We start from the raw sequence: 12605 nt of genomic DNA, 5'->3' as shown, positions 1-12605 counted from the left end.
GAGAAGTAGACAAATTCGCCGGGATCAAGGGCTTGGGTCCTGGGGCTGCCCATCAACCCCTCCCGAGGAAAGCGGGTAGCAGGTCTAGTTCCATGGAACGCCAACGGGGGTGGCGGGGGGTGGGGGGCACTGGTCCCCAGCCCTGCTTGTGGGCTTCCCAGGGGCACCTGGTTGTGGGAATCATGAATGCGACCAAATGCCAGACTTAACTCGTCTTTGGTCAACCTCCAGAGGGATCTTTTTCTGGCCTCTAAATGCCTGGGCCTCCCTCAGCGGCTGGGCCTGGCTTTCTGGCCCAGTGAAAAGTGCTCCACTTTCCAAGGGAGGAGAGGCTGAGTGAGGTGAAGCCCTTCCTGTCCTGGGAAGCATCTGACACTTGCTTGGAGAGAACGTCCAGGGGTCCATTTCCCCCATCACTTTAGACCAGCGTTTCTCAGCCTCGGCAACTTCAAGCTGTGTGGACTTCAACCCCCAGAATTCCCCAGCCAGCATGCGTCTCTTCCCTTTTTGGAATAGACTGTACCAACATCTCTTTTCACCACCAACACGGCAGGGGTCAGCACATCCTGCCAGGGATGGAGAGCAGTCGACTCCCTGCAGGAAGTTCTGCTTGGATCCTCTGGGTGGCTGACAAGCAACCAAACAGAACCCCAGTCCGGGAGGTGGACCAAGAGGGGAAGCTCAGTGGACATGGAAGGTGGCAGCAGCTGGGAACTAAGCTGTTTTTGAGATGGGGCCCTGGGGACAGGTCTCCTCACAGGCAGTACCTTTCCAGTGCCCAAAATGTCTATTTTCGCGGTCTCTAGCATTTTCTGCAAGTTGGCACACCTTGACCAAGTTCTAAGAAATGGCACATTTCCAACTGCAGAAGTGCTGTACAAGGATCTATCACTAAGTGGGGCAGTGCATGGAAGCTGGCCAAGCTCTCTTCACTTCTTCCCACTTCACACCTGCTTTTGCCACCCCCCCCCCCAAGGGGCATTCAGTGACATGCTTGTTCCTGGCTGGGCTCCTTCCTGAGATGCTCTTAATGTCGTGTCGGTACTTCGGCAAAAGTCGAAGTTCAGCAAGCAGGCCAGCCCTCCCCTAGGCTTCAGCTCCATTGTTACGACTCCGGGACCTAACCGGCTTCTGGGGGGCCTTGGACATTCCGTGATATGGAAATAGGGTCCACCAGTTCTGTCAAAAACGGTGCGGAAGGAAACCTGGAAGGGCCCTATCAGGGCACTGCAAAGAAGGATGGGGGAATGGAGCCCAGCGGGGACCAACATCTAGGATAGCCTTGGGAGCAACTGTTGGCCGACCGCTCAGCTCTGCCACCAACCAAGGACTCTGCCTGGAACGCCTGCAGAAGAGGCCCCACTTGGGGATGGGCGAGCAGAGAGAGACTCCCGCCGCACTTTGGTTGGCGTGAGGGCCCCTCTCCCCAGGGCAAGGAACGCAGGCATCTTCTCACGCAAGAGCATCTGGCCGCTTCCTCCGGCTCGGGGCAGCGAGACTGTCACCTGCCTTGTGTCTCCGATGAGCTGCCTGATTTTCCTTCTTGCCGGCCAGGGCTGCCTCCCCGCCCACCCACCCCTGTCAGCCCTGCTCCGACGCTTCCTTCCACCCCGGAGTAGCGCAGGTGCCAGAGAGCACCATCCTGCTGCACCAAGGGCAATCAACCCTCACACATCCCAAACGCCTCCCTCGGCATTTTGCGGCTCATCATCTGCACGTCACATGGCGCAACAGTGGCAGCAGCATCCGCCCCGAATGGCTTTTGATGTGGAGAATAATTAACACCGTCAGGATGTTACATTTTTAATGCCGGGTGTTTGTTTTCCATAATTTGCCCACGGCTGCCATTAGAAAAGCTGGGAATGAAGAATTCCCTTCCTTTCTCTTGTTGCATTTGCATTGAGAGCGCAAACACCATCTGTCAAGGCTGTGTTCTCCGTTATTGCTGTTACACCACAGCTCAGAATCCAGCAACATGGCTCACGCACCCCCCCTTCCCGCCACAAAGTCACACTTACAAAGCCTTCCCAGCTGCAGCATCTCAGCACCAGTCCCGCTTGGCTCAGCGCCCATCAAAGCCAGCTGATTTCTTCTAGCGGCTGCTGGGGCACAGGCCCAGGGAGATGGGACTCTGGGACTCAGCTGGCCTGGTTGCCACCCTGTCTCTGTTACGGCGCTCCAGCGTAGGAGCCCAGGCTGGCCCCAAGAACATTTGCCCTTTGGGGCCTTTTCTTTTGCACTGGGGACGTCGTGTCAGTGCCCAACCATTTCTTTTATCTCTAAGGGGAAAAAATGTCCCTATCTTGCCCACTGTCTGTTAAATTAATTTATTATTTATTATACTTGGCTCTATTTTACCTTGCATTTGTGGATTGTAACACACTGTCAGACCCTCTGGATGGTGACCAAGCTATAAATAGTTTAATGAACATAGGAGTTGTTTTTGCTTGGGCAAGATGTATTCATTTGTAGGCCGGTTTTGCCTGATGCTCAGACCCGTCAAAAAGGCACCTGTTGTGTAAAACTGATATGCAGACCCAGGTCAGGATCCAGGTCTTGTGCAGTCAGAAAACTGTGTTCACTGAGTACACCACAGTTCACTTAATTGTGGGTAAGTGTGACATGGGAAGGGACGTGTAAGGCGATTGGTGCCAAGCCTGTTCAGAAGCAGGGCTAAACATGAGAGCCAGCCTGGCACAGCAGGAAGAATGTTAGAGAAGCCCATCCCCATGAAGCCATGAAGTTCGGTGCCCACCCAACCTACTACATAGAGCTGTCTGGCAGAGGCCGTGATGACGTCATGTGTTCCACAACCCTAAGTTGCGTGATGCCATCATGAGGCACAAGACTTCACCACCACTGCCCATGCTCCATTGTCAGATCATTGTGGAGATCAGTTCCTCTTCTCTTCATGGAGGTGTGGTCCAGCCTGGGCTTCCAACCTTCAGCTTCACCGCTCTATTTGTATCTCACGAGGCAGCCCAAACATGGGTTGAGGTGAGGTTTTCCCTCTTATCCCACTCAATCCATGACGCATGGAGGAGGAAGTTGGAGATGATGCAGTCCAGGGTGGCAATCAGCTTGGCCCCAGTTGGTCTGGCAGGTCTGCTGGGTGACCTGCTAGTTTGGCCAAGAGACAGACTAGAAACCCACACTCCACAGCCATTTTGGGGGTTTTAAATGGCTTGGCTGACCCATGGACCCAGACTTGACAGGCCCATCCCAGGCTTAAGGTATGTAACTGAAAAGGCAATTGAAGGGACTTGGCTCTTGTATTTTGGGAGCCTGCATGGTGCCTTTTCCAAGGTCTGCCCCCAGGGAAGCCTCATTTCCTCTCCTTCAAAGGATAGTTTACAGGTCAGCACTGATTCTTCCCCACCCCAAGCAAAGCCCTTTGCTCAAACTCCCACTCTTCCATGGCCTTTTTCCGGGGGCTGCATCTTGGCTGCACAGCTTTGGGCAACTGCTAGGTGGCGGTCAAGCTATACGGAAGACCTCTAACTCTCTGCTGCCTCCTGGTGGCTGAACTGCTGAAGGGTTGAACAGTGAACCCAGTGTGATAAGGAACAACCAAGGGTCCATCAGGTGACTGTACAGTGGGAAAGAAGTAATAATGATAAAAAAATGCAGCACCTCAAGTATCTGTAATGGGAAGTAGGGATAACCCTGAGGAACAGGAGGAAGACCTGCCACCAAGACAGCGGTTAGATAAAAGAAACCTGAGTCCGGAGCAGAACTGTAACCTGAGAAAGCGTCTCAGACGAGACCCTCCCTTGTTCTCATAAAGGAGGGAGGGGGGAAGTGCATGCAGACTTGCAAAATACTGTTACTGCAACCTTATAACGAAGTAATATTAGCATTTGTAACTCTGGCATCCTAGTCTGGTTTACCTAGAAGGGCTGACAGTATCCAGGGCAGTGTTTTCTTTCAGCTGAGAGCAACCAAACACAATCCTTTGAATGTTTGGTGTTAAACTGTAGAATCCCATGCTGGCTGCATGGGACCAGCAAGATTTAAGGCAGCAGCATTTCCAACCACTTCTAGGACAGGAGGGAACCCAGCAACACAATTGGGCGGTTGAAGCTACAGGTAGCCCTTACTTAACGACCACAGTTGGGACTGGAATTTCGCTTAACTGAAGCAGTCATTAAGTGAATCCAACCCGATTTTATGACCTTTTTGCAGTGGTCATTAAGTGAATCACATGGTTCCCCACTGACTGTGCTTGCCAGAAGCCGGCCAGGGAGGTCAAAAATAGCGATCACGTGATTACGGGACACTGTGATGGTCATAAATGCAAACTGCTTGCCCAGTGCCCAAATCGTGATCACATGACCACAGGGATGCTGTGACAGTCATGAGTGTGAGAACCGGTTGTAAGTTGGTTTTTCCAGCACCATCATAAGTCCAAACCATCACTAAATGAATGGTTGTTAAGAGAGGACTACCTGTATCAATGCAGCAGCTGTATTTGTGCAAAATGCAAAGTTTCCACTTCAGCTAGCTTCCCTTGAGGCTTTGCATGTGATGCACACCAAGCCTGTTCGGTCAGATGACTGTCAAACAAACTGTAAGGACTAAAAAAACAGGTTCATTCAGTAGCCGGGTCAAGCATGTTCTGTGAACATGTCTCAGCCACCGCAGTCTTGCTAGGAGGCATAACAACAAAGCAAAGCAAACAGTGTGAAAAGATGGCGTGTGGAGAAATTGCCCCAAAATATCCATTTGAAAAAAAAAAGGAGATTTTATACCTGTTGCGTCTTTTATTAAGAGCCATTTCAACTGCATCCAATCCATCCAACTTTCCCTGATTGCCACCGATGGTCCTTCTGATTAGAGAGAACCTGCCCTGCCCACTGCACATGTCACTGCAAGGAGCATTTAATGTTAGACAAAGTGCTTTCCTAAGTAGGAACCTGAGGCTTAATTCTCAGGCTCAATTGCTTGTTAATGCTTTTTAATTTTCTGCTTCCCAACCTGACCCTCTTTCAGTTCTGATTGTTTGCACAGCTGGTCTGAAAAGCCACTTTTCACGACTTCTGGCCTCTCCTGGGAAGGGCCCGTGAGGCACTTGGCCATGAACCCGCCGGGCGGCTTCTGCCCTTCTGGCTAAGCGCTTCCCCCAGGACCACCTGCATCCATCTGCATGACGGCATCATTAAGCCAGCAATTTCCCTGGGACAGAGGCAGGGCTTCAGCAGGCCTGTGGCAGAGGGAAGCGGCAGAAGATGTCAAGAGATGCCACCTCTTTCTGCCTCAAATTAGAATGGAAATGTGGTGCAACTCCCTGCAGTTGGCGACTAATCGCTGTGGAGTGCAGCTGCGGAGGAGGAGATAAAAAAAGCGCTTCCCCCATTTCCCATCCGACTGGCACATCGTCTTTGGGCTTGCTGGGTGGGAGGGAGGGAGGGAGGGAGGGAGCTCCCTGCCGGAGAATCCAGGCAGGGACTCTGCTGGAAGAGGTTTGTTCCTCCCAGCCACCTCTGGAAGGATCTCCCCATGCCTGCTTGCCCTCAGACAAGGCGCCACATTCGGTCCAGGGAAGAAGCAGGTAAGTAGGAGATGCACAGCGTGCAAACTGAGCCACGTGGACGACAGGAAGCACTGCACTGCCAGCTGCAAAAGGGGTACAGCCTGGGCACGCTAAAGGGTTAGCAGATGATGCTAAGCTTGGCTAGTTTTAACTTTGCCTTGTTTTGCTCTGGGTTCACATATTGTGGAAATCTAGTCTGTTTGGTTAACTTAGGAGAAAACAGTTGCCTCTAGTAACCCAGGTTTGGGTGACGTGTGAAGCCAGCCATTAGCTGGTCTTGAGCAAGTCACCTGCTCAATGCCTTCGTTCTTTCTCTGGGCAGCGGGGAGAAAGACGGGGTCCTCTAAGAGCAAATCCCACACTGATGGGAAGGTGGTTTGCAAATTTAAAAGGGGTACCCTGCTGTGACATACTTTACTAAACTCGAGGTACCCAACCATCGGAGGGCCTTTACTCTGGCACAATGTCATGCCTTCCCCTCTGCTGTCCCTGAAGGCCGATCCGGCAAGACTCCTCACCCAGAGAGACAAGGCCCCTGGGACCCTGGCCACACCGAAATGACAGAGCGCGTGCCCCCCTCCCCCCAGTGCCTGTACTGTAGAGACATTTGCACTAGCCTCATTTTGCCATTCTTGTATAAACGCCCAGGGTGCTCAGGACGATTTCCCACCTCCCTGCTGCTGTCAGATACCAACCCTGCTACAACACACAATGTTGCCCGGTTCGGTGAGCGGCGCTTAAAATTCGCCAGATGATGACCAGTGCCATAATGTAGCATTTATCTCAATACACTAGAGGGCTGTGTTTACAGATATACTAGCCTTTATGCTCCCCTATCTTCAGCAAAGGATTGTTACCTTGTCGTGGTGCTGGATCTTGAGCACCGCAGTGATGCCATCAGCTAAACTGTGAAGGGCCACCCAAGACGGGAAGGTCATGACAGAGAGGTCAGACTAAATGCGATCCCTGGGGAAGGTAATGGCAACCCACCCCAGTATTCTTGCCGTGAAAACTAAATGGATCGGTACAACCAGAGATATGTCGGTATACCATCGGAAGATGAGACCCCCAGGTCGGAAGATGGTCAAAATGCTACTGGGGAGGAACAGAGGATGAGTTCAACTAGCCCCAGACGTGATGACGCAGCTAGCTCAAAGCCGAAAGGACGGCTAGCGGCCGATGGTGCTGGTGGTGAGCGGCGAATCCAATGTTCTAAGGATCAACACGCCATTGGAACCCGGAAGGTAAGATCTATGAGCCAGGGCAAATTGGATGTGGTTATTGGTGAGATGTCAAGATTAAAGATAGACATTTTGGGCGTCAGTGAACTGAAATGGACTGGAATGGGCCACTTCACATCAAATGACCACCAGATCTACTACTGTGGACAAGAGGACCACAGAAGAAATGGAGTAGCCTTCCTAATTAATAGTAAAGTGGCTAAAGCAGTGCTTGGATACAATCCAAAAAACGATAGAATGATCTCAACTCGAATTCAGGGCAAGCCATCTAACATCACAGTGATCCAAATATACGCCCCAACCACAGATGCTGAAGAAGCTGAAGTAGAGCAGTTCTGTGAGGATCTGCAGCACCTACTGGACAACACGCCTAAAAGAGATGTTATTTTCATCACGGGAGACTGGAATGCTAAGGTGGGCAGTCCAATGACACCTGGAATTACAGGTAAGCATGGCCTGGGAGAACAAAATGAAGCAGGACATAGGCTGATAGAATTTTGCCAAGACAACTCACTCTGCATAACAAACACTCTCTTCCAACAACCTAAGAGACGGCTTTATACATGGACTTCACCAGATGGACAACACCGAAATCAGATCGACTACATCCTTTGCAGCCAAAGGTGGCGGACATATATACAGTTGGTAAAAACAAGACCTGGAGCTGACTGTAGTTCAGATCACGAACTTCTTCTTGCACAATTTAGGATCAGACTCAAGAGATTAGGGAAGACCCACAGATCAGCTAGATATGAGCTCACTAATATCCCTCAGGAATATGCAGTGGAGGTGAAGAATAGATTTAAGGGACTGGACTTAGTAGATAGGGTCCCGGAAGAACTCTGGATAGAAGTTCGCAACATTGTTCAGGAGGCGGCAACAAAATACATCCCAAAGAAAGAGAAAACCAAGAAGGCAAAATGGCTGTCTGCTGAGACACTAGAAGTAGCCCAAGAAAGAAGGAAAGCAAAAGGCTACAGTGATAGGGGGAGATATGCCCAATTAAATGCAAAATTCCAGAGGTTAGCCAGAAGAGATAAGGAATTATTTTTAAACAAGCAATGCACGGAAGTGGAAGAAGACAATAGAATAAGAAGGACAAGAGACCTCTTCCAGAAAATTAGAAACATCAGAGGTAAATTCAGGGCAAAAACGGGTATAATCAAAAACAAAGATGGCAAGGACCTAACAGAAGAAGAAGAGATCAAGAAAAGGTGGCAAGAATATACAGAAGACCTGCATAGGAAGGATAACAATATCGGGGATAGCTTTGACGGTGTGGTCAGGGAGCTAGAGCCAGACATCCTGAAGAGTGAGGTTGAATGGGCCTTAAGAAGCATTGCTAATAACAAGGCAGCAGGAGATGACGGCATCCCAGCTGAACTGTTCAAAATCTTGCGAGATGATGCTGTCAAGGTAATGCATGCTATATGCCAGCAAATTTGGAAAACACAAGAATGGCCATCAGACTGGAAAAAATCAACTTATATCCCCATACCCCAAAAGGAGAACACTAAAGAATGTTCAAACTATCGAACAGTGGCACTCATTTCACATGCCAGTAAGGTAATGCTCAAGATCCTGCAAGGTAGACTTCAGCAATTCATGGAGCGAGAATTGCCAGACGTACAAGCTGGGTTTAGAAAAGGCAGAGGAACTAGGGACCAAACTGCCAATATCCGCTGGATAATGGAAAAAGCCAGGGAGTTTCAGAAAAACATCTATTTCTGCTTTATTGACTATTCTAAAGCCTTTGACTGTGTGGACCATAACAAATTGTGGCAAGTTCTTAGTGGTATGGGGATACCAAGTCATCTTGTCTGCCTCCTGAGGAATCTGTATAACGACCAAGTAGCAACAGTAAGAACAGACCACGGAACAACGGACTGGTTTAAGATTGGGAAGGAGTGCGGCAGGGTTGTATCCTCTCACCCTACCTATTCAACTTGTACGCAGAACACATCATGCGACATGCTGGGCTTGAGGAATCCAAGGCCGGAGTTAAAATCGCTGGAAGAAACATTAACAATCTCAGATATGCAGATGATACCACTTTGATGGCTGAAAGCGAAGAGGAACTGAGGAGCCTTATGATGAAGGTGAAAGAAGAAAGTGCAAAAGCTGGTTTGCAGCTAAACCTCAAAAAAACCAAGATTATGGCAACCAGCTTGATTGATAACTGGCAAATAGAGGGAGAAAATGTAGAAGCAGTGAAAGACTTTGTATTCCTAGGTGCAAAGATTACTGCAGATGCTGACTGCAGTCAGGAAATCAGGAGACGCTTAATCCTTGGGAGAAGAGCAATGACAAATCTCGATAAAATAGTTAAGAGCAGAGACATCACACTGACAACAAAGGCCCGCATAGTTAAAGCAATGGTGTTCCCTGTAGTAACATATGGCTGCGAGAGCTGGACCATAAGGAAGGCTGAGCGAAGGAAGATCGATGCTTTGGAACTGTGGTGTTGGAGGAAAATCCTGAGAGTGCCTTGGACTGCAAGAAGGTCCAACCAGTCCTTCCTCCAGGCAATAAAGCCAGACTGCTCACTCGAGGGAATGATATTAAAGGCAAAACTGAAATACTTTGGCCACATAATGAGAGGACAGGACACCCTGGAGAAGGTGCTGATGCTGGGGAGAGTGGAGGGCAAAAGGAAGAGGGGCCGACCAAGGGCAAGGTGGACGGATGATATTCTAGAGGTGATGGACTCGTCCCTGGGGGAGCTGGGGGTGTTGACGACCGACAGGAAGCTCTGGCGTGGGCTGGTCCATGGAGTCAGGAAGAGTCGGAAGCGACCGAACGAACAAACACCACAAATGCTCCCCTATACCAATCTAATACTCTTACCCCTCCCTCTAGATTATCTTTCCTTCCTTTTTCCCTTTTCCTTTAGACTTCTGTGTTTTAGCTTTTCATATCAGATTATGATGTATTTTCTATGCTTTTAACTGACCGTAGCCCACCTCCTTATGCTGGTTTTTGACCGTAATGAAGATTTGTTTGTTAAAAGGGGGACAGGAGTGAAGACTCCCTGTATGTGCCACTTGCTCTTGGCTTCACCCTGCTATGTAGCTGCCAACGACACCCTTTTCACCGCCTTCTGCAGCCGCGGTCGGATGTAGCGAAACACTCCCATCGCCTAATAAATGCTTCCCCAGGAATAACACACCCCAAGAGGCTTCCTGATTCTCCCTGGTTTGGTTTGTTGCTTGGAAAAGAGGATTCGGGAACAGGTTGAGCTTGTCCTGTGAGGCGGGGGGGGGGGGGCACCTCCTTCTGCGGGAGGCCACAGCCCTCAAGTGGGGTGGGGCCCTCCCTGCCCGGCTGCCCGGCTGCCCGGCTGCCCGGCTGCCCTGCTCCTTGAAGGGTTTCTCAGTTCTGGACTCCGCAGGTGCCCTTCCTTGAGATCCGGGGGGCGGGGGCTGACCGCTGCACTCACCGATTGCAAATTCATCGAAGGAGATGGTGGTGGAGCTGCTGCCCAGGGCGTTCGTGACGGTCAAGGTGACCTTGTACTTCTTGGTGGAGAAGAGGTGGGGGTAGCGGATGTAGCACCTGTTCTTGGGCACGGCGTCCTTCTCACACACGATCTCCTGGGAGTCATGTCTGGGAGGGGAGAGAAAGGCGGTGGGGCTGCTGTCAGCGAGACCCTTGGGGGAGAAGGAGGCCTGTAGAAGAGGGGCCAGCTTCGATCCCCAGCTGAACAGCTGCCCTCTTGACTGTCTGGACCCCTTGCAGACACCCCGGCAGACTCCCGACATCAGATGCCACGGGGCTCCCTCCAGCATTGGCGGCTGTCTGCCGCATCCCCCGGCCCATTCCTCCTGGGTGAAAGGGATGTATTTCTCATGCCCCACCCTAGAAGCCCTCAAACTTGATTTAGGAAATAAAGACTCTGCAAGGTTAGCAAAGACCCCGGGCCTGTCCACTTCTACAGACCCCCCGTCTGCTTTGCGTCAAATACCCCCCCCTGCCAGTGACATCCCTGCCGCCCCCAACCACAAAGGCAGCTTTGGCCACTAAAGATTAGTCCCTGCCTTGCAGGCGGGGGAGAATGAAGCTTTCCCTGCCTCCCCCTGCCTCTTCTCTATGCAGAGAATGGGTTACAAGGGACCCCACAAGAAGAAGCCAGTTTCTAAAGTCACCAGAAAAAAGCCGCTAAAGTTCCAGTTTAAAACCTTCGCTGCCTATTTGCAGGCTCAAGTAAGCGAGCCAATCTGCATACCTGAAAACTAAGTAGCAAGTGTGCATACGAGGGAGGCTCTACATGTCAGGTCTTCAAAAAGAAAACGAGGAATGAAATCTGCACTGAAGAAGTGGTGAAAATATGGAGCATTCAGCATTGCGTGAACGAGGCTGAGTTGAGATGAAGGTGGAGAGTTGAATGCAAGCTGGCATGTGCTTCATTTCCTTAGGCACAGCCTGTAACATGAACTCAGGAGCTGCCTCTTGTTAACCTAGCTTTATGTATTGATTTATTTTATTTAGAAAAGGTGCTCCACTTCCTTAACTGCTATGGGAGGCTCACCAAAATACTATAAAAGCAGTTATAGTCGTAAACACTTCGTTAAAGTAAGGATATATAAAACATTAAAGACTAGAACAGAACACCTTAAAGCACCGAAATAAAAGAAACACATTCAGGAAACCCTCCTCAGCTGCAGTTCTGCGGTTGCAGCTGCTTCACCCAACGCGTCTATCTGCAGTCCTGGACCCCCAACCGGCTGGAGGAACGCACACTGGATTTGCCCCGTGCCCAGAGCCCCAAGGTCTGGATCCCCAGAATGCACCCAAGCATCAAACAAGCCCACTTTTGCGGACCAGGTTTGCCCCCCCCCCATCTGCGGCTCAAGGCCCAGAAGGCTGGAAAGGAGCCCCCAGCAGGACCTGCAACAGGGCAGTCTCTCGTGGCTGCCACCAGACGCTGGCTCGCGTTGTTGGCCGGCAAAGGGAGCGTACGCTTGTCCCCCGTCTGAAGGCCCCACTTACATGACGGTGACGTTAAAGGTGTCGGGAATGTAAGTCGGGCTGGGCAGATGCCAACTGCAGTAGAACCCGATGGGGTAGTTGTTGGACCGGCACATCAAGCTGGGCTCGCGGGGAGGTGCTGTGTGGAGAGAGAGAGAGAGAGACAGACAGACGTCAGGCTTCTGGGCTCTGCTGGCCGCGACTGAGAACATTTGCAGCTTCCTCCGAAAGGCAACGGACCCGTCTGCCCTTGGCCTGGGCACCTGGGGGTCAGTTAAGGGTTGGGGTCCTCCATGGGGAAGGGCAGAAGATGCCGATTCCCCCCAAACGGTGAGTCTCCGAGCAAGAAGGTTTTCTTTGGGGGGTTCTGCATTAGGTAAGGGATTCAACATGCCAAATCTAAACCTGGTTTGCAAGCCACAGCTGCTGTGCGCATGGCATGCTGCGCTCACACCAGTTAGCCATCGGACGGCTCCACGTGACGCCCACTAGGTAGGAGAAGGGCTGCCTTCCTGCAACAGGCTGAACCGCAACCCCCTCGCCCCCCAGCCTTGGCTAGCATGGGGTGTGAACCCAGCCGAAGCAGCAGCAGGGTTTGGGTGAAGTGGCAGCGTGGCGCGCCCACCCCGCCCTTCCGGCTGGCTTCACTATTGCAGGCCTAGCTGGGGTCGTTGGCTGGATTCAGACATCCTGCAAAGTTATAAACCAAGTTTGCAGATCACAGTGGTGCTGACTGGGTTGAGTCAAAACCAGACAAGCAGGATGGATTGGTGGGCACGCAAACTTAGCCACTGTGAAAGATGCTTGGTAGGGAGGGGAGAAAGAGAAGGGAGAAAGGACAGGATGGGCTACAAAATTTCTCT

General features: G+C 51.1%; 1 protein-coding gene across 3 annotated transcripts in view; it reads right to left on the bottom strand.

Moving 5' to 3' along the window:
• Positions 1-12605, bottom strand: part of CNTFR (ciliary neurotrophic factor receptor) — a 320553-nt gene that overhangs the window by 27638 nt on the left and 280310 nt on the right. For all 3 annotated transcript variants that reach the window (XM_063295908.1, XM_063295909.1, XM_063295907.1), the window contains exons 5-6: positions 11764-11881; positions 10214-10380 (exon numbers count right to left, since the gene is read on the bottom strand). In XM_063295908.1, the coding sequence (XP_063151978.1) occupies positions 10214-10380; positions 11764-11881 (285 nt within the window). The remainder of the gene's footprint in view (positions 1-10213; positions 10381-11763; positions 11882-12605) is intronic.

This window comes from Candoia aspera, chromosome 2, assembly GCF_035149785.1.
Source record: "Candoia aspera isolate rCanAsp1 chromosome 2, rCanAsp1.hap2, whole genome shotgun sequence".
Lineage (NCBI taxonomy): Eukaryota > Metazoa > Chordata > Lepidosauria > Squamata > Boidae > Candoia > Candoia aspera.
The sequence above is the reverse complement of the archived record's forward strand: the minus strand, read 5'-3'. Positions and strand labels throughout refer to the sequence as shown.